Consider the following 21,766-nt stretch of genomic DNA (forward strand, 5'->3'; position numbering starts at 1 on the left):
ATGTCTAGTCTAATGAAAAGAAGGACTAGGGGTGACATGATAGCAGCCTTCCAATATCTGAGCTGCTGCCAAAAAGAGGAGAGGCTCTACCTGTTCTTCAAAGCACCTGAAGGCAGGACGAGAAGCAACAGATTAAACTAAACAAGGAGAGAAGCAACCTAGAACTAAGGAGGAATTTCCTGACAGTGAGAACAATTAATCAGTGGAACAAATTGCCTCCAGAAGTGGTGAATGCTCCAACCCTGGAAGTTTTTAAGAAGAGGTTGGATAACCTTTTGTCAGAAGTGATATAGTTTTTCCTGCCTGAGTAGGGAGGTTGGAAGACCTTACAACTCTAGTTCTATTCTATAAAACAAGAATTAGGCCTACCCTAAGATTCCCCCATCCCAATTCCATACCGAATGGACCAATTTAGGCAGTGCACTTGCAGCCAATTTTCCAGGGTTTGGGATAACTTGTGAATGGGAAAGAGAATGTGCCAACTTAAAAAAGCAAAAAAAAAAAAAGCTGAACAGTTTTGGTCATTTTAAGTGGCTGAGCTGTAGCTACTGATTTGTAAATACAAGCCACCCAGGTATCAGAGAAAAGACATTAATGGATGAAATGTCGTTATCCCAGTGAGCTCCCTGTGAATTAATCTAGCAAGGCGGTGCAGATTATCTCGAAAAACCAGGCGCTGGTTGCGTAAATACATGCATCAAGGATTTATCTTCTTGACAGTGAGAAAGGAAAAGTCTGCAGTCTGATCATTGTAACCAAGATGGATTTCTCCCCGCTTCCGATGGCTCTTAACTTCTGAATTGCTGGTGTAAACTCTTCAAAGATTCCTTCTTTTAATTGGTTCTAGTTGTTCAAGCGATGTTTGCTGGTACGTCGCTCAGGTGGAACATCTGCGAACATCTGCGGCATCAACTTTGCCGAGGCACATTAAGGCTCGATCCCGCCATGTGCCTTGGTCTCTTAAGTGATAGTTACACCATCAGGTTAGGAAAAACATGTTTGTGTTCTTCAGCAGAGGCAGGCTTCTTAACCCAATAAAACAGAAGTAATGAAACAAAATTGGCACTGTAATGCAGCCTGGAAATATACAGATTGGGGGGGGGGGAATTAGACTGCCAAGAAGGGAAGCTTAAGCCGATGTTTCGTTTGCATTCAGTTTATACAAGAGACGGTTTTTTTGCATGATAGCATATCCTCTTCTAATTTATAGTGGCTGTAACTAAGGCAGAAACCGTAGAAGAAAACGAAGAGCCATTTATCGCCCCTTTGGGATTGAATGTACCTTCCGATGTGGAACTGGTGAGTATGTTTTTTAATACAGATGAACACCGTGGAGCATCTACAGCATCTCTGTAATTTTGAATAATGCAACAAGTAAATCTGTCTGTTCGGAAATTCAATTCTGAAAGCTTCCTGAATATCTTAATCTGGCTATTGCATTAATTGAGATGGGCAGATTTGGGCTGTATAGGTAGTCCTCGATTTACAACCATTAATTGAGTCCAGCATTTCTGTTTGCTAAGTGAGATATTTGTTAGGTGAGTTTTGACCCTTTTTACGACCCTTTCTTACCACAGTTGTTAAGCGAATCACTGCACTTTAATTAAGTCCCACGGTTGTTAAGTGACTGTGATTTCTCCATTGATTTAGCTTGTCAGAAGGTTGCGAAAGGGGAACTCACAACCCCGGGACACTACAACCGTCATAAATACGAGTCAATTGCCAGGTGTCTGAATTTTGATCGAGTAACCATGGGAATGGTGTGATGGTCAGAAGTGTGAAAAATGGTCAGAAGTCCCCTTTTCAGGGCCGTTGTAACTTGGAACGGTCACTACACTAACTGTTGTAAGTCAAGGTAATCCTACTATAGTTATCTCGGAGTAAACCAAAGAGTAAATCTGGGCAGGGATTCCCAGAGTGAGCTTCTCAACATTTAGCACTGTGTCAGATGCTGTTGATATTGTAAAAGGATAGTTGGCCGACTGCAAACAATTGCAGTAATAATGCTCTGAAGAGGAGAAAAAAAAAACCACTGTATTTTAGGAAGGTTGTCTGTAAACAGTAAGATTTACAGCCCTGGAATTATTTTCCCAGTCTGGCTGTTCCTAGTTGAATCATTCTGTTGTAATTCTTATTTTATTATCTAGATCATCTAGCTTGTTTCTCCTGATTTGGAGAGGTAGCACAACATTTGCTTGCTCATTGCATTTTAGACGTGTGGTTCTCTAGCAGCTTTCCAATCCACCATCTGCAGAATAATTTAGAATGAAATAAGAGATGCCTTTGCATAGAAGTTATGTAATTTAATTTTACAATTAAAACCACATCAAATACAGGTAGCAGTCTTGCTCTCATGACTTAGCGCTTTGCGATTTCAGGCCCTGTGCGATCATGAATCAAAGTCCTTTGATGCGGGAGTAGCAGCTCGGTAGTTTGAAATTCTGAAAGAAGGTTCACTTTTACGAGGAGGGCACAGAACTCCTTAGATCTCAAAAATTCTTTCAGATGCCCAGTGGTAGGGAAAAAAAACCTTCTGTAGCCCTTCTCTGGTGTTCTTTCTTTCTTTCTTTCTTTTTTGTGTGCTTCTTTTTGGTTTTTTCCCTGGTGTGTGGAATTCTTTTCTTTAGTATTGCTGGACACCCATATTTATCACTAGAGTTTTTTTTAAAAAAATCTCTTTTATTAACAAATCATGGTTATCCACCCAAGATGACCTATATGTAAACTTCTAATAACATCAGAATTATTTAGTGTGATGGCGCAGTGATTAAAAGGCAGTATTGCAGGCTAACTCTGTTGACTGCCAGCAGTTCGATCCTGACCGCCTCAAGGTTGATTCAGCCTTCTATCCTTCTGAGCTTGGTAAAATGAGGAGCCAGGTTGTTGGGGGAAATAGGCTGACTCTATAAATCGCTCAGAGAGGGCTGTAAAGCACTGTGAAACGGTATAGAAGTCTAAGTGCTATTGCTATTCCTTCCTTCCTTCCTTCCTTCCATCCATCCATCCATCCATCCATCCATGGTGCACAGTGATTAGAATAAAGTATTGCAGGCTAATTCTGCTGACTGCCAGCAGTTTGATCCTGATCACCTCAAGGTTGACTCAGCCTTCTATCCTTCCGAGGTCGGTAAAATGATGACCCAGATTGTTAGGGGCAAGGGGTTGACTCTGTAAACGGCTTACAGAAAATTGTGAAGTAGTATATACGTGCTATTGCTAGTGTTACTGCCTTTCCTTCCCTCCTCCCTCCCTTTCTTCCCTCCTTCCATCCATCCATCAATCCATGGTGTGCACTGGTTAGAATGTAGCATTGCAGGCTAGCTCTGCTTGCTGTCAACAGTTCAATCCTGACCAGCTCGAGGTTGACTCAGCCTTCTATCCTTCCGAGGTCGGTAAAATGATGACCCAGATTGTTAAGGGCAAGGGGTTGACTCTGTAAACCGCTTACAGAAGACTGTGAAGTAGTATATAAGTGCTATTGCTAGTGTTACTGCCTTTCCTTCCCTCCTCCCTCCCTTTCTTCCCTCCTTCCATCCATCCATCAATCCATGGTGTGCACTGATTAGAATGTAGCATTGCAGGCTAGCTCTGCTTGCTGTCAACAGTTCAATCCTGACCAGCTCGAGGTTGACTCAGCCTACTGTTCTTCTGAGGTCGGTAAAATCAGGACCTAGATCGTTGGGGGCAATATATTGTCTCTGTAAACAGCTTAGAGAGGACTGTAAAATCACTGTGAAGCGGTATATAACTGCCATTGCTGTTGGTATAGCTCTGGTGTTTTCTTTCCCCTTGGTCTTGTCACAAAAGCAGAGGTCTATCTTAGATAGGCTTCAGGTATTTGAAAAGGAAGACATAAATTTGTATGGGTGGCTCCATGTTCTTTTTTTTTTAATGATATTGTCCCTGGTTGCCTTTGAAATTAACTGCATGATTGCCTAAGAAATTTATAAAACTATAAAATTTGTGTCCTACTGTGTAAATCACAGAATGAAGTGGGTTCATTTTGCCACCTAATTTTAGCAACTGCCTTTAAAACGGCTCGCGTGATGCAGCAGACAAGTGCCAGGCTGGTTAGAACAGGTTTAATCTGCTTTCAGTTATGGAAGCACCTTAGATGACTTTAGACAAGTCAATTTCCCTTGACCAAGCGTATCTAAACTTGGAAGTTGACAGAGAAAAACTGGAGAAAGGAAAGCATGTTGTTCTGCTTGGATCTCGTTTTTTTTAAAAAATGGGTTAGAAATTTAATAAATAGTAGTTTTAAAAAAAGCTTTTCATGCAGTTAAGGGAAACAAAGCTGACAGTGGGAAATATAAAATAAACAGTTTCCAGTTATCCCTCTAAAAGCCTTATACGTTATAATGTTTCTCAGGTGATTTGACTGGGGAAAAAAATAATTGATTTAAAAAAAACCCCTCCCATACAGATAGTCCTCTACTTACAACCATAACTGAGCCCAAAATTTATGTTGCGAAGCAAGATGGTTGTTAAGTGAGTTTTGCCCCGTGTTATGATTTTTCTTGCCACGTATGCTAAGTGAATCTCTGCTGTTGTTAAGTTAGTAACATGGCTGTTAAATGAATCGAGCTTCCCCGTTGATGTTGCTTGCCAGAAGGTCGCAAAAGGGGATCCATGTGACCCGGGACACGACCGTCATAAATATGAGTCTGTTGCCAAAGGGTCTGAATTTTGATCACGTGACCGTGGGGCTGCTGCAACAGTGTGAAAAAATATCCTATATCACTTTTTTCAGTGCCGTTGTAACTTCGAACGGTCACTAAACGAACTATTGTAAGTCAAGGACTTCCCTGTATTTTCTTTAAATAACGTTCTTGTTGGTAAATGTTTAGTATAAAAGATTCACACTCCCTTTTTGGTGTGTTTATTGCCCCAGGCTTTCCTTTTGGCAACAATGGAAAAATCTGTGGTTTCGGGATCCCTAAAAACGGGTGAGAAACCCCAGTTGCCAGTTAATGCCTCAGGTTTTACAACTGCACCCATATTGAAAAAAAATAAAACTGTAATGTGGACTATGGTCAGAAACTGAAAAAAGGTGAAAAAATTGGCCTTTTTTCTGAGCTTTTTACTGTTCTAATGGCCACATTTTCTCCCCCAATCCCATCTTGCTTTGCAATCATGAGATCCAGGTGCTTTTTTTCAGAGTTTTATCTCTATAGCCTGCTGCTTATTGGATGACCACGGTTCACAAGTAATGCGTTATGGTTTCCCACTTTTATTGTTGCAATTCCAGGCAGATGGAAGATGATTTGATAGCTTTTCTGCTCATCCACAGCCGAGCCGTGCCTAAGTTTGGGCATCATAAGTCGCAGAATCACACCCTTGCCTTTGCCTTAACCAATTTGTTGTATAAAATCTCTGCATTGCCCTGTGTAATTGGAGCGAGGGAATATAAAGATTCACTTTTGATTTTCTCTTTGGAGCGGCAAAGCTCGGGGAAGAGCACACATTTTGGCTGCCAGGGTTAAGATAATTCGCCACAGCGTGAAGAAAAGAAAAAAAAAAGAGGGAAAGGAAGCCCCGAACCGAAAGAAGAACTGCATCTGTTAAAAGATAAACCTAATTTTTTTTATTCCCCCCCTCCCCCGTAGCCCCCCACTGCCAAAATGCACGCCATCATCGAACGGACAGCAAATTTCGTCTGCAAGCAGGGAGTCCAGTTTGAGATTATGTTGAAAGCAAAACAGGCTCGGAACTCCCAGTTTGATTTCCTGCGGTTTGATCACTACCTCAATCCTTACTACAAATTTATTCAGAAAGCCATGAAGGAAGGGCGCTACGCTACTTCTTCGGAGAAGAAGAAAGAGGAGGAAAAAAGTAAGCGATCTTTGTGGGATTTTTGGGTTTTTGTGGGTTTTTTTTGAAACATGGTATTAGGCAGGAGGCAAGAGCCTGTAAGCTTGTGCGTTCCTGTCTAAATCACTCCAGCGTCTTTGACAGCTGAGGAAGCTGTTCATTAATATCTGCTGCAGATGCTTTAAGTCTTTTTTTTTTCCCCTTCCAAAGGCTATAGAGAGGATTTAGAAGTTTAAATGCTTCAAATGACGGCCTCCCCAGGCATAACCCAAATTTTGGCAGCATTTAACCGAGTTCTTTTTTAAATCCATTTTTTTTAAAAAACTGAGGTTTTATGCTTGCATTTTTTAGATGGTTTTAATCTTTTGACAGGGATGTGGTGGCTCAATGGCTAAGATGCTGTGCTTGTCGATCGAAAGTTCAGCGCTTTGAATCCCTAGTGCTGCTTAACGGGGTGAGCTCTCGTTGTTTGTCCCAGCTTTTGCCAACCTAGCAGTTCAAAAGCATGTAAAAAATGCAAGTAGAAAAATGGGGACCACCTTTGGTGGGAAGGGTACAGCGTTCTGGGTACCTTTGGCGTTGAGTCATGCCGGTCATATGACCATGGAGACGTCTTCAGAGAGCGCTGGCTCTCCGGCTTTGAAACGGAGATGAGCACCACCCCCTAGTTGGGAACGACTAGCATGCATGTGCGAAGGGAACCTTTACCTTTACCTTTACTCCTTTGATAGGGCTCTTCTATAAAAGTAACCTGTAGCTTTTGAGAAAACATTCGGCTTAAACGTTCCAGGCAGGAAATGGTGCTGTTATACAGGCAGTGCTCGACATAACGACCATCATGGAGCCTGACCATCAGGGCTGTAATGTGGGTTGGTCATGTAGCCAGACTAATTCTTTTTGGGGTGCAGTGGGTTGTAAAGCAAACTGTTGATTTGCTATGGGCGCTGTTTTGCCCGAAAACAGTAAAAGTGCCACTTTTGTGCAAAGCTATCATAAAACGCGGCCATGTAGCTGCAAATAGAATAGAATAGAATAGAATAGAATAGAATAGAATAGAATAGAATAGAATAGAATAGAATGTTGGAAGGGCCCTTGGAGGTCTTCTAGTCCAGCCCCCTGTCGTGTCCCACTCCTCCGCTGACGGCCGGGTCAGGGAAATCCGAATCAGGCTTGCCTCTGCAGCTCTGCCCAAAGTCCTAGCAAAGTCCTCAGAGCAGGCAGGAGACCAGAAAGTGACTTCAGCAAGATAAGTTCGACTTTGCCTGACTCAGAGACTGCCAGAAAGCAGATCCTTTATATAGGCCATGGGGTGTGGCTCCATGACTCAGCACTCATTAAGGCCTGCCCCTCCCTTCCTTCTGTTGCCTCCGCCTATCCAGTCTTCTGATGCGAGGGTCACTCCAATCAGCAGCTGTTGGAAATAACCTTTCCTCAGGCTCACATGCTGTGGAGGAGGGGGAGGGGTCTAGCTGCTCCGTTTGCCTGGGCATGGAGCCAGGGCTGGGGCCGGGGGGTGCTCCCTCCTCTGCAGCCTGCTTGGGCATGGAGCCAGGGCTGGGGCCGGGAGATGCCCCCTCCTCAGCCTGTCTGGGCATGGAGCCAGGGCTGGGGCCGGGAGGACATTCTTCAGCGTTCTGAAGCAGATAAGCAGACCCCGGCTGCGGTGAGAGCGGGCAAGACACAACACCCCCTGTTTAGACAGGAAACCCTACACCACTTCAGACAAATGGTTATCCAACATCTTCTTAAAAACGTCAAGTGTTAGAGCATTCACAGCTTCTGGAGGCAAGTTGCTCCACAACAAATGCAACTGTGTTGTCCAGCGTCCAAAGTTTGATCATGTGACTGCAGAAGGAATTCCCCCCAACCATTGGAACTTCCAAGTCACAAGCAGCCCTGAAGTAGGTTTGTCATAACTTCGAACAGTCCCTAAGTGACAGGTTGTCACAAAATGAGCCAAAGTGGTCCTTGAGTGGCTCAGACTAGTAAGACAGTCTGTTATTAACACAGCTGCTTGCAATTACTGCAGGTTCTAGTCCAGACTGGTAAGACAGTCTGTTATTAACACAGCTGCTTGCAATTACTGCAGGTTCTAGTCCCACCAGGCCCAAGGTTGACTCAGCCTTCCATCCTTTATAAGGTAGATAAAATGAGGACCCAGATTGTTGGGGGCAATAAGTTGACTTTGTATATAATATACAAATGGATGAAGACTATTGCTTGACATAGTGTAAGCCGCCCTGAGTCTTCGGAGAAGGGCGGGATATAAATGCAAATAAAAAAAAAAGTTTACATTGCTAAACGAGTCAGCTGTTGAGTGAGTTTTGCCCCATTTTACGACCTTTTCTTGCCACAGCTGTTAAGTGAATCACTGCAGCTGTTAGATTAGCGACACGGTTGTGAAGTGAATCTGGCTCCCCCCCCCTCCCCCGGTCATTGACTTTGCTGGTCAGAAGGTCACAAAAGGGGAATCACATGACCCCCGGGGTGCTGCAACCATCAGAAATATGAGTCAGCTGCCAAGGGTCCGAATTTTGATCACATGACCATAGGGATGCTAGAAGATTATAAGTGTGAAAAATGATCATAAGTCAGTTTTTTCAGGGCCTTTGTAACTTCGAAGAGAAGTTTGAAGGAGAAGAGAAGGAGGAGAGGAGAGGAGAGGAGAGGAGAGGATAGGATAGGATAGAAGGAGAAGAAGTGAGGAGGAGTTGAGAAGAATAGAATAGAGGAGAAGGAGGAGAGAAGAGAAGCATAGAATAGAAAATGGAATGGAATAGAGTAGAATTCTGAATAGCATAGTGTAGCATAGAATAGAACAATAACTTTATTATCACTGTCAATGTACACTAATAGGCATACATTAAAATGAAATTTTGTTGCATACAACTCAAAAGAATCACTACCTCCAATACACATGACACGAACATGGCTAAATATATAAATAGAAGTGAACTATTGTAAGTCCAGGATTACCCGTATTGCAATGGAAAACGGATGCTGTGCAGGGCTGAGCTTGCCCAGGCAGCATCGGTGCCTTCAAGGCAGCGTCATTTGCAGCATTCTGAACGTCAATCACCACGGCAGCTTTTGAACAAAAAAGCTTGCAAACGCGACGGCCTCTGCGGTGACCCTGAATGGTGGCCATTGGCTTCGGGCTTTTGACTCCTTCTTTTCAGGGTCCTCCCAACAACGTGGCGCTCTGGAATGTTGCCATTAAAAAAAAACCAGTCTCATCCTCTCCGTTCTTCACTCGGCAGATGCAATGGAAGATGGCGATGAAGATGATGATGACGACGACGACGACAATGAAGGCAATTACCTGCATCCCAGCCTTTTCGCTTCTAAGAAACGGAGCAGGCTAGAAGAGCTGATGAAGGTAATGCAGCCGGTTCCCTTTTTTAAAAAAAGAGACTTCCAAGCTGGCTTTAAATGTGCTGTCAAGTTTGTGAGTGTCTATGTACAATAACTCCTCCACGCCTTCCTCCCCTCTCCCCCTTTGCTTGTCCTGTAAGGACCAGCCTCTTTCCCCCCTCTCCCCCTTCAAGAAAGTATAGACTCTTGAAACTTTGTAGTTCAAAAGGAACCTTGTATTGAAAAGAGGTGAAAGCAAGTCAGAAGTCAAAGCAGGCTCTGTGGTCCCACAGGGCATACAATTGGGATAAAGGAAATTAGGAACCCCTCCCAACAGTGCGACGTGGATTCCACCCATCCGCAGGTGTGAAGATGATGGTTCGTTTCTCAGGGCCATCTTCCAGCATTGCAATCCACATGGCCCTCCCCTTGCATTCCCCAAGAGGTGAGAAATTCCCAGGCATCTGTGGCGCCAGGCAACGGTTATAAATCAGGTGAAAGGTTATACAAAAAGACAAGGCAAGAAATAGGATATCCCCCCCCCCCTTCTTCCGCTGAAGAATGGCCTATTCCAGGTTACTAATGCCCTTCTAGGTTTGCGTGCCATATGATGTGGAGTTATTTTCCTCTTGTTTACTAGCAAAAACCTTTGAGATTTCCCTTCCTTCACCTCTATTTAGATGGTATCTGTTTTCTACGATGATGTTTCAGAAGCCACTTCTCTGATCTCAACACATTCTTTCAGGGCGGGGAGACAATTCAACATTTTTCCCCACCTCTTCTGGATGGGCAAAAAAAGCTCGATAAAAGTTAACAATTACAAAGAAGATTCTCTTCTATTGGTAAAAATTATAAAAACATTGTCCCTCCTAGTAATACTAGCTATAGCAATAGCACTTATATACTGCTTCATAGTGCTATTACAACCCTCTCTAAGCGGTGTACAGAGTCAGCCTCTTGCCCCCAACAATCTGGGTCCTCATTTTACCCACCTCAGAAGGATGGAAGGCTGAGTCAACATTGAGCCGGTGAGATTTGAACTGCTGAACTGCAGCTAGCAGTCAGCTGAAGTAGCCTACAGTGCTGCACTAACCACTGCGCCATCTCGGTTCTAGGATAGAGAACCAGATTTGTGCAGTGGTTAAGATACTGGCCTGGAAACCAGGAGATGGTGAGTTCTAGTCCCACCTTAGGCAAAAAAGCCAATTGGGTGGCTTTGGACCCATCACCAGGAGATGGTGAGTTGTAGTTCTAATTTAGGCATGAAAGCCATCTGGGTGTCTTTAAATCTGTCTCACCCTCTCAGCCTAACCCACATCACAGGATTGTTGTTGCAGGGAAAACAGAAAGGAAGGAGTATTAGATATGTTTGCCACCTTGAGTTATTTACAAAAATAAGGTGGGATATAAATCAGATTGCCAAAGTCCCGACTAATGAAGCAAATCAGAACGACGAGGCCAGTTGGTTCTTCAAAGAACTTCTTTATTGGGTACATCGTATCGGCACACTTAGTGTAAAACCAACTCTAAATCATTCCTGTGGGTTTCAGTATAATTAAAACAGGCAATAACCCCTTCCCCAAGTATCACTGGTCACGTTGGCCAATTAGGTTAATTGGCGGGGCCCTCGGGCACTTCCTCCATCACCTTGGAGATGATCTTGGTTCCCACGGGAAAGATGTATGTTGTGTCTAGTAAGGCAGGGGTCTCCAACCTTGGTCCCTTTAAGTCTTGTGGACTTCAACTCCCAGAGTCCCTCAGCCAGCAAAGCTGACTGAGGAACTCTGGGAGTTGAAGTTCACAAGTTTTAAAGGGACCAAGGTTGGAGACCCTTGTAGTAAGGCATTCCAACTTCCTTTCCCCCTCCTGCACTGTGTGGCAACGATGAACCAGGAACATGGCCTCTGCCAGGATCAGTTTGATGTCAACACATAAATAACTAATAAATCCTATCTCCAGCAAGCCGTTTAGAGTGGTGCAGGTGGCCTAGCGGTGGAGCTCTCGCCTCACAATCAGGAGGCTGTGAGTTCGATCCTAGGTAGAGGCAGATATTTCTCTCTGTGGGCACGTTGAGAATATATCTGCTGAACAAAACTCCGGATTGGCGACAGGAAGGGCATCCGGCCAGTATGCCCTCTGCTAGCTCCATTCAGTTGCCCAGGCTCCACCCCCGCAAGGGATGATGGGGTCGTTCAATGATGATGATGATGATCTCCAGCAAGCTGTTTGAATCGTCCTGTCCAGTGGGGCCGAAGAACTTGCAAAGCTTTTCTGAACCACGGAGATGATCGCTTGACGTTGGGCAGTTCAGCCACCATGATGTCCCTTGTCTTTGCCCCTTGCAGCCGCTGAAGGTGGTGGACCCCGATCACCCGTTGGCAGCCCTTGTTCGCAAAGCTCAAGCCGAAAACGCCACTGCGTCTCAGGCGGGCGAAGGAACCACCGCTCCGTCATCCCAAGTGGAATATTCTTCCGATCGTAAGTACATCCTGTTGATAAGAGAAGGAAGCCTGTCAGAAAGTCGCTCTGCACAATGTGAGAACAGTGATGGCTACAGGTAGTCCTCGACTTACGGCCATGGCTGAACCCAACATTTCTGTCCTCAAGTAAGACATCCGTTAAGTGGGTTTTAAATCCCATTTTACAACTTTCCTTGGCAGCGTTGTTAAGTGAATCATTGCAGCCGTTAAGCTAGTAACACGTCTGTAAAGCGAATGCCGATTTCCCATTGACTTGGCTCGTCTGAAGGTCACAAAGGGGATCACGTGACCCAGCAAAGGTCATAAATATGAAACCAGTTGCCAAGCGTCTGAATTTTGATCTCATGACTGTGGGGATGCTGCAAAGGTGATAACTTTGAAAAACGGTCATACGTCGCATTTCTCTGTGCCGTTGTAACTTTGAATGGTCACTAAACCACCAGTTGTAAGTCGAGGACTTGTCTGTATTGGATAGCCTGGTGGTAGAGGTGCTTGAGGGACGCAGTGGCTCAGTGGCTAAGACGCTGAGCTTGTCGATCAAAAGGTCGGCAGTTCAGCGGTTCGAATCCCTAGTGCCGCGTAACAGGGTGAGCTCCCGTGACTTGTCCCAGCTTCTGCCAACCTAGCAGTTCGAAAGCACATAAAAAAATGCAAGTAGAAAAAATAGGGATCACCTTTGGTGGGAAGGTAACAGCGTTCTGTGCGCCTTTGGCGTTGAGTCATGCCAGCTACATGACCACGGAAATGTCTTTGGACAGCGCTGGCTCTTCGTCTTTGAAACGGAGATGAGCAGCGCCCCCTAGAGTCGGGAACGACTAGCACATATGTGCGGGGGGAACCTTTACCTTTACCCTTAGAGGTGCTTCTTGTCAATCTAGTTGCATTCTTCCACCGTTACCGCCCTCAGTGTCACATTGAGACACTGAACACACCTATCAGTTTCAGGAAAGGGAGTACGGTTCTATCATTTGCTATCTGCAACTCAAGAGTTATCTCTCTAGAAAGAGCAATGGTGTGTCTGCTAATAAAGTCCAGTCTCCGTACTAATAGAAAACAATCTCATTATTTTGGAGATACCAATAAGTAATTTGAGCCTACAAGGGTATAAAATGAATTGGGTATTTGGAACGTCCAATTAAATAAGCTGGTATCTTGGAGCAGTTAGCAGATCTAAGGTTAAAGACGTGACAAAGGAATCTTATTTCATAGAGGAATGAATGCCTTTTTGTAATGGAAAGTTTTCTGGGGTTGCAGGAAGGAGGGGCTCCTTTCCAGAGGGCAAAGAGACAGCACATTCCGGTTTGGGCACTTAGTGCCGAAGAGGTTCGCTATCACTGCTTTAGTCTGGCAAGATTCTGTCCGTAGGTAAAGGACATAAAGGCAACTACACATGTGGCTCCTGGTTCTTAGGGGCCTGACAATTTTTCATGTATAAAAAGATCCCTTGCCAACTCTGACATTTTCCAAATAAAGGTAGTCTTCAACTCACAACAATTCATTTATTGGCCGCTCAAAGTTACAACAGCCCTGAAAAAAAGTGACTTAGGACTTTTCACACTGAACAACTGTTGTGGCATCATCCGTAGGGTCACATGATCAAAATTCAGACGTTTGGCAACTGGCTCCCTATTTATGAGGGTTGCAACATCCCGGGGTCACGTGATTCCCCGTTTGTGTCTGACGAGCAAAGTCAACAGGGAAGCCAGATTCATGTAGCAACCAGTTTCACAACTGCAGCCGTTCACTTAACAACTGTGGCAAGAAAGGTCATAAAATGGGGCAAAACTGACTTAACAAATGTATCCCTTGGCAACTGAAATTTTTGGCTCGATTGAAGTCGTAAGTCAAGGACTACCTGTTACTTTCCCCGAATTCGGAATTTGGATCGAGGGGGTATCATTGGAGCAACTGCATTTTTAACAGATAACAGATTAACAGAGTTGGAAGGGACCTTGTAGGTCATCTAGTCTAACCCCCCACCCAAGCAGGAGACCCCACACCATTTCTGACAGATGGCAGTCCAGTCTCTTCCTGAAAGCTTCCAGTGATGAAGCTCCCACAACTTCCGGGGGCAACTTCTGTTCCATTGGTTGATTGCTCTGATGGTCAGAAAATTTCTCTTTATTTCCAGGTTGAATCTGTCCTTGTTCAGTTTTCATCCATGATTCTTTGTCTGGCCTTTGGGTGCTTTGGAAAATAGCTTGACCCCCTCCTCTCTGTAGCAGCCCCTCAAATATTGCAAGGATGCTATCCTGTCTCCCCTGGTTCTTTTCCTGACTAGACTAGCTATAGCCAGTTCCTGCAACCATTCATTGTATGTTTTAGCCTCCAGTCCCCTCATCATTCTGGTTGCTCTTCTCTGCACTTTTTCTAGAGTCTCAACATCTTTTTTATAGTGTGGTGACCAAAACTGGATGCAGGATTCTAGATGTGGCCTTACTAAGGCTTTCTAAAGTAGTATTAATACCTCCCTTGATCTTGATTGTATCCGTCTGTTGATGCATGGCATCAGACCTCGCTTAAATCTGTATGCTCTAAAACAAGGGTCCCCAACCTTTCTGGCTTTGCAGATCAGCTGGGGCAGCAGAGGCGGGGGATGGCGGAGAGGGGATAGTTCCCCCCATATAGCGGGTGCACTTGCACAAATGAAGCTTCACGGGCCAACGCACACACCCACTGCTTGCACAAATGGAGTTTCGTGCGCTCATCTGCTACTTGCATGGCCCGATTCCCAACGGGCTATGGCCCAGTAACAGGTCATGACCCTGGGGGTTGGGGACCCCTGCCTTAAAAGGTGATTCCAAAGGTGCTTTTTCAGGAGACAACTGGACTTCTTCAAAAGAAAAAACAAGAAAGTCCAGTTGCCTTCTGGAAAAGCATCTTTGGGATAGCCATGACCTGGATGACTGAGAATCTCTACAGACTTAAAAGGTGGATGTTTTCCCTCCCACAATAGCATATCTTTGTGGCTTGAGAAGATGCTTTTTGATACAGGCTCCCTGCAACTTGTCCAATATTTCCACCCCACCCCCCAGGTAGCTTGGGGTTGAACAATGAAGCTGTGGATTCAGAGTTGATAGTCCCATGCAGGAAAAATGACCTGTCATTCTCAAGTAGCAATAGTTGCACCCCAATGATGTATTTTTGTTCTTTTCCCATCATCCCGCTGCCCGTTTTATTAGACAAGGGGAGATGGATTGTGCAATATCAATATCCTAAACTCCACAAAGAGCAGAGTGGAAGGAGAATGAAATTAATGAAGATGGTTTTGTTTCTGAAGGCTCATGCCATGCATTAGCCGACACAAATTGAGCATCAGAGGCTATAGTTAGTAATATTTTTCATACTTCCCCTCTCCAAATGTGAGATAATGACAACTTCCTATTAGTCTGTGTTAGCATCAGAGGAACGGGGACTGTTACAGGCAGGGTTTTAGATTCTTGCTTTCTCAACATAATATCCGTGGAACCATTCCGATTTAAACAAACCAGAAATCATCTGGGTTGCACTTATCTGGAGCTAGCTCGTTCTTGGTGCGAGAACGTAAGCATTAACCTTTTATTTGAGTCAAACTTTTATTATTTCTCCTGGCGTTGCTTCCCTGTGACAATGCCTCAAAGAGATTGAACAGAAGAGAGAAGCTTATAGGCCCCTCATCAAAACACACATGTCTCGTAACAGTGGGAAAATGTTAATTTAGCTATATTTCTCCCCTGTAGGGGAAAAGAAAAAAAAATCAAAGATGCTTCATTCGTGTCAAAAAATACAGCACCATTCTTCCTTAAAAAGGAGGTTACTAATCTATAGTTAAAAGACCAAGATAGGATGATAGCAGAATGGCAGAGAGGCAGGCTCTTAGCATGCCATGAATAGTTTAAAAAAAAAAAATTATGACTGGTTTCAGTGAGAAATAAAATCAGTGTTCATTTCTTTTACAAGGAATGCTACAGAACATTACATACCTGGCCAGTGAGGGCCAATTTTCCCTGTGGCCAATTTTTTTTTACGGCCAAGTTTTTTAAAAAAATGATTAGGAATTACGAGCACAGTGCCTTCTATGCACCAGCTTCAGACTTCCCGAAATGACTGTTTGTTTCTCATAGGTTGGGCGTTTTTTTTTTATTGGGTTGTTTTTATTACTGATCTCTGATCATAAAGAATTTGATTTATAGATGTGTTGAGGTGGACAGGCTCAACGGCAGTTTGTGGTTGGATGGCAGTTTCTATTACTTTGCTTCTCAGTTTCTCAAACTGGTTACCTACAAAGCTCATGAATGTGATTTTTAAAATAATAGTTCAAAGTACCATGGTACCTCGGTACTCCTTGTTAATTGGTTCTGGGAGACGTGATGAATTCCAAAAAACTATGAGCATTGAACAGTTTTTTTCCATACAAAAAATTGAGTCACAAGGCAGCCGACACCAACAAGTTCTGGCTTGTGCTTTGAGTACCAAACAAATGATGAGTACCAGGACAAAATCTTCATGTCGAAAGGTGTTGAGTACCAAATTCAATGAGTTTCAAAGCAGTTGAGTACCAAGGTACCACTATGCATTGTGAAGCAAAAATCAGTCTTAGCTAAATGCAGATGATGGAGAACCAATTTGTTTTCTTTCCTTGTCTTGGCATCCGTCCCTTAATTTGTTTCTTGCGCTTCTAGCAGCAAAAGCTTTTCTTAATTAACTTATTGTAAACATTGTCTCGTCCTGGATAAATACTTTTGTTTGAAGGCGTGCCTTAATTTCCATGCTTTTGTAGCCCAATCGTTCATTTTTCTGCATGAAATTAGCTGCATTGGCGATGCCTTCCTCACTCGGAAGGAAAAGGGTATAGAGGCTCACATTTTGCATTCCCGACAAACTTTTGCTCAAGCAAATTAAACTGGTGAATATCCAAAAGATAGCTGATCTGATTAAATGATTTGGATACGGAAAGAACTCATTGTATACAGAGGTATCTTATAATTGGATTCCTGGCATCTAGATTATTATCTTTTTAAAGCTCAGAAAGAATTTTAAACAATCAGTATATAATGATTCATGTTTTGAGAGTAAAACATTTATTGATGATTTCCTGTCGGCTCATCCTTTTGAAAACATATTTCTTTCTTTCTTTTGTTTATTAGTACTTCATATTTGTTACTGCAAATAAGTAACGCTATGGTAAAAGTGTGTGGGGGGGAGTTGCATAACTTTCTCCAAAGGACATTTGTCTCGGTTGTCATTGTTAGTTTTATCTGTTCTGCAACACCGAATGAATTTGTAAAGTGAGTCATTTATTGCACATTAAATATTAAAATGAATTAAAGGCCAGCTGAGCAAAGGGCGTGATGCTAATCACCAAATAGTCATCTTAATAAGAAAATGAGGTCTTGCAAAATGAGAGAGAATTACTTAAGAAGGCTGTAGAAAATTACCATAACTTTAAAAAAAACCCATAATAAAATAGAAGTTGCATTTACAATCTTTACAAAAAACGTTTTCCCTATCACAATCTTGGGATTGAGAGGAAGTGCCTTGCCAATAGACCGAGATGTCATCTTTGTGGTGGGTGATTATTTTCAAACATTCCGAATTTTGTTTAGTGGGAGAACATCCAAGCAGGGCATATCTGGAGCAGCCATATAATTCTTTTCTATAGGAAACTGCCTTATGTGATTTCAAATGCTTGTTCCTCAAAGTTCAAATTATCGGTGCGAGGGGCAGAACATAAATTTAATAAATGAAACAGTCTCAAAGGTGTTTTTTTTTTTAAAGGAAATCCATTTGCTTTTTTTAAAAAAAAGCACTTTTAGGACAATCATGACCTGGATGCCTGAGAATCTCCATAGATGAATGAAATAAAGCTTGATATTGTCTACAGTAGCAGGCAATGAGCTCGTCTCTAGAAGCTGAATTTGTAGGCAGAGATTCTCCATCTCTGACTTGGTGTTCCTCTGCCAGAAGACTTTGCCATGAGCTATGGAAACTTGAGAGGGACGCGGTGGCTCAGTGGCTAAGACACTGAGCTTGTGCATCGAAGAGTCGGCAGTTCAGCGGTTCAAATCCCTAGCGCCGTGTAACAGGGTGAGCTCCCGTTACTTGTCCCAGCTTCTGCCAACCTAGCAGTTCGAAAGCACGTAAAAAATGCAAGTAGAAAAAATAGGGACCATCTTTGGTGGGAAGGTAACAAGCATTCCCTGTGCCTTTGGTGTTTAGTCATGCCGGCCACATGACCACAGAGACATCTTCTCACAGCACTGGCTCTTCGGCTTTGAAACGGAGATGAGCACCACCCCCTAGAGTCGGGAACGACTAGCACATATGTACGAGGGGAACCTTTACCTTTTTATGGAAACTTGATCCATCGAGCACTGCAGACTTCGTCATTCTCCATTTGTTATGCACTTCAGTATACTTTAATATATAATATAATATAGTCCTTTCAGTGTACTTTAAGAAAAATCTGGAATCATAGGGTTGGAAGGGACCTTGGAAGTTTTCTAGTCCAATCCCTTGCCTGGACTCCTTATACCATCCCAGACAAACGGTTGTCCAATCTTTTTGTTGACCCTGGTTTCTTATTTTGTCTCTTGTCAGAGTTTTGTTGAAAAGTGAGACTGAATCAGAGATATCCAGTGAGCTTGTAAGGCTAAGAGTAGACTTCAACCTAGGTGTTCCTTCTCTGGGTCCATCGCCTTACCCACTAGGGCAATGATAGCAAATCTTTTTGCTGTTGCGTGCCAAAAGTGGGGGGAGCGTGTGTGCGCATGCCCACACCAATGATTCAATGCACAACCCCTGTGCTGCCTTGCGCATGTGTGTGCAACCCTCTGGCGCATACGCGCATGACCCTCCGCACCCCGTTTTGGCCCTAGCAGGCCTCCCTGAAGCCTCCAGAGGCCAGAAACAGCCCATTTCCGGACTTCCGTTAGGCCCGTTTTTCGCCCTCCCCAGCCTCAAGAGGTTTTCCAGGAGGGTGAAAACAGCTTCCTCTGGCCCTCCGGAGGCCGGAAACTTCCCACTAGGCCCGTTTTTTGCCCTCCCCAGGCTTCAAAGGCTTTTCTGGAGCCCGGGGAGAGCAAAAACAGCCTCCCCCAGCTCCGGAGGGACTTCCAGGAGTCCCGTTTTTTACCCTCCCAGAGCCTCCGCGCAAGCCCTGTACTTATCTGGCATCTAAAACAGGCTGCGTGGAGACTCCTGGGAGGGGAGGGGCGGCATGGGTGGAGCCAGCCGAAAATCAGCTGGCCAGCGCGCACATGCGCGGTGGAGGTGAGCTAGGGCAACGGCTGGTGTGCCCGCAAAGATGGCTCCATGTGTTCACCATCACTACTAGGGCACACTAGGTCTTAGGTGAAGAGAACAGGATTAGGTCCAAGTCACCATGAGAGGTTCCACAGCTAAAGATCTACCCATGGTCTTACCCACTTGTCAGTCTAATAACTTCACTACTTACACCCTACTGGCACTAATGTTCAACTTTCAAGGAGTCTATAAAGATCATGGGCTTGTAGAAGTCCTTTTACGCCTTGCTTCACTGTTAAACATTCAAAAGTTCTTGCTATTCCCCAGAACACTTTTTTGTCTTCGAGCTTTTTTTTTTTTTTTTTTGCCTTCTCTGCTGGCCTGGACCGGGACTGCTGTCCCGGTCAATCAAATGCTCATAGAGAATTCAACACTTGTGGAATGCCGATGAACTTTATATTTTATTTCATGGTGCCCACAGCTCTAGTGTTAAGATGTCCAGACTTGTAAAATGCTATTGTAGACCCCAGTTGACATTAAGACCACCATAAACAGAGTTCAGGATGCCTCATTTGTCAACAGCAGGTCTATTTCTTCAGACAGCAAGGTTGTCATTCTCTTGGCTAGGTGCACACCAGATAGCAATAGCAATAAAGACTTATCTACTGCTTCACAGTGCTTTATACCCCTCTCTTAAACGGTTTACAGTATCAGCCTTTTGCTCCAAACAATCTGAGTCCTCATTTTACTGACTTTGGAAGGATGGAAGGCTGAGACAAACCTGAGCTGGTCAGGATCGAATTGCAGGCTGTGGGCAGGATTAGTCTGCAATTCTGAATTCAGATGATACAGATAGATAGATAGATGAGAGAGAGAGAGAGAGAGAGAGAGAGGGAGGGAGAGAAAGGCAGGCAGGCAGACAGACAGACAGACAGACATGATGTGGTGGCCTAGAGGTGGAGCTCTCGCCTCACAATCAGGAGGCTGTGAGTTCGATCCTAGGTAGAGGCAGATATTTCTCTCTGTGGGCACGTTGAGAATATATCTGCTGAACAAAACTCCGGATTGGCGACAGGAAGGGCATCCGGCCAGTATGCCTTCTGCTAGCTCCATTCAGTTGCCCAGACTCCACCCCCACAAGGGATTATGGAGTCATTAAAAGAAGGTATGGATGGATGGATGATAGACAGACTAGAGAGAGAGAGAGACATGGAGAGAGCGAGAGACAGAGAGAAACAGAGAGAGGGAGAGATAGATAGCAATACCACTTCACAGTGCTTTCCAGCCCTCTCTGTGGTTTACAGTGTCAGCCTCTTGCCCCAAACAATCTGGTTCCTCATTTTACCGACCTCGGAAGGACGGAAGGCTGAGTCAACCTTGAGCTGGTGAGACTCGAAATGCCAAACTGCTTTGAGGTTTTGAAAAAAACGTAGGTTCATAATCACTTCTGTTGGATTTGTGATTCCGCTTGCAAGTTAGAACCCAAGCATGCTGTTGCGGTGCAAAAAAGCTATCAGCCCAATTGTATTCCATCTTGTATTTGTCATACGGTTAAAAACAAAAACCTGTTTTGTGCTGCCTACACTACAATTTTGGGTATTGTTTTAAAATTGTTTTTTGGAAACAAAGCTGTACAGTCGGCTTGTCAGTATGAAATTGACTCGTACGCTTAAGTTCTGAACAATATGTAGTATTTGGGAGGTAGAATTGTTCAAGCAAGGACAGCTTTGCCAGTCTTGTGTTTTGTTTCTTTATTGACATGTGTGTTTCTGTTAGACGTTTTAAAAGACATCTAAATGGGTAAAGAAATGGACCAAAAGGGAAAGATAAAGATGCATGATAAAGAAATATATACTGATATATTCACAAATATCCTAGAGGTTATCGATTTCCCAGTATATCATGAATCGACCGTGAAAATATATCATTTTAAAGCCCAAGCACCACTATTAAGCTCTGTACAAACCGTCAACCAAGAACTACAATCGGCACAGTCTTGTATTCTCTCAGCCTTTTCGGGTTTTGTCTTCCATTCTCCGTAGTTCTTAAATTTTAAATTCTGTTCTTCAACCTCCCAGAGAGCTTTTTGATGTCGGGCCGCCTTGAAAGAAATGAAAGTACTTAAACGTTTCACTCGGCTGCTGCTCTCTACCATTTGCTGTTCTCCTTCCTTGCGATTAATAGTGAATAATGAATAATGCATGTGGGCAGAACTTCCTGGAGCTGATCCAGTAACCCTGCAGAGATTCTCAAGAGTTGAAGCTGGTCAGAAGAGAAATTTGAATTCAGGGAACAGTTTTGGCCATGCCAAGTTAGTTAGTCCTCAACTTACGACAGGTTCAGTGGTGGTATTCTATCCAGTTCGGGATGTCCCGCCCACCTGCATGGATGTCATGACGTCCCATTTTTCCAAGTTTTCAAGGTTCTGCGCATGCCCGCAGGCACATTTGCAAACTGTTAGGGAAGGTAAGCGAATACCACCCCCTGGACAGGTTAGTCCTCAACTTACGACTACAAGGGAGCCCGAAATTTCTGTTGCTAAGTGAGACATTTGTTAAGTGAATTTTGCCCCATTTTACAATCTTTCTTGCCACAGTTGTTAAGTGAATAACACGACTGTTAAGTCAATCTGGCTTCCCCATTAACTTTGCTTGTCGAGAGGTCGCAAAAGGAGAATCGCTTGACTCCGGGACACAGCAACCATCGTAAATTATGAGTCAGTTGCCAAATGTCTAAATTTTGATCACGTGACCATGATGCTGCTGCTATGGTCACAAGTGTGAAAAACTGTCATAAGTGTGAAAAACCATCATAAGTAACTTTTTTCAGTGCCATCGTAGCTCCGAACGCTTGTTAAAGGAACTGTTGTTAAGTCAAGGACTGCCCGTCCTGCC

At 43.9% G+C, this 21,766-nt stretch overlaps 1 protein-coding gene across 7 annotated transcripts in view; it reads left to right on the plus strand.

Annotated features, from left to right (window-relative positions):
• The window catches only part of SFSWAP (splicing factor SWAP), a 119,703-nt gene that overhangs the window by 10,158 nt on the left and 87,779 nt on the right, over positions 1 to 21,766 (plus strand). For all 7 annotated transcript variants that reach the window (XM_058158069.1, XM_058158071.1, XM_058158070.1 and 4 more), the window contains 4 exons: positions 1,211 to 1,299; positions 5,610 to 5,835; positions 9,075 to 9,193; positions 11,514 to 11,646. In XM_058158069.1, the coding sequence (XP_058014052.1) occupies positions 1,211 to 1,299; positions 5,610 to 5,835; positions 9,075 to 9,193; positions 11,514 to 11,646 (567 nt within the window). The remainder of the gene's footprint in view (positions 1 to 1,210; positions 1,300 to 5,609; positions 5,836 to 9,074; positions 9,194 to 11,513; positions 11,647 to 21,766) is intronic.

The sequence above is a fragment of the Ahaetulla prasina genome, chromosome 15 (genome assembly GCF_028640845.1).
Source record: "Ahaetulla prasina isolate Xishuangbanna chromosome 15, ASM2864084v1, whole genome shotgun sequence".
NCBI classification, from domain to species: Eukaryota; Metazoa; Chordata; class Lepidosauria; order Squamata; family Colubridae; genus Ahaetulla; species Ahaetulla prasina.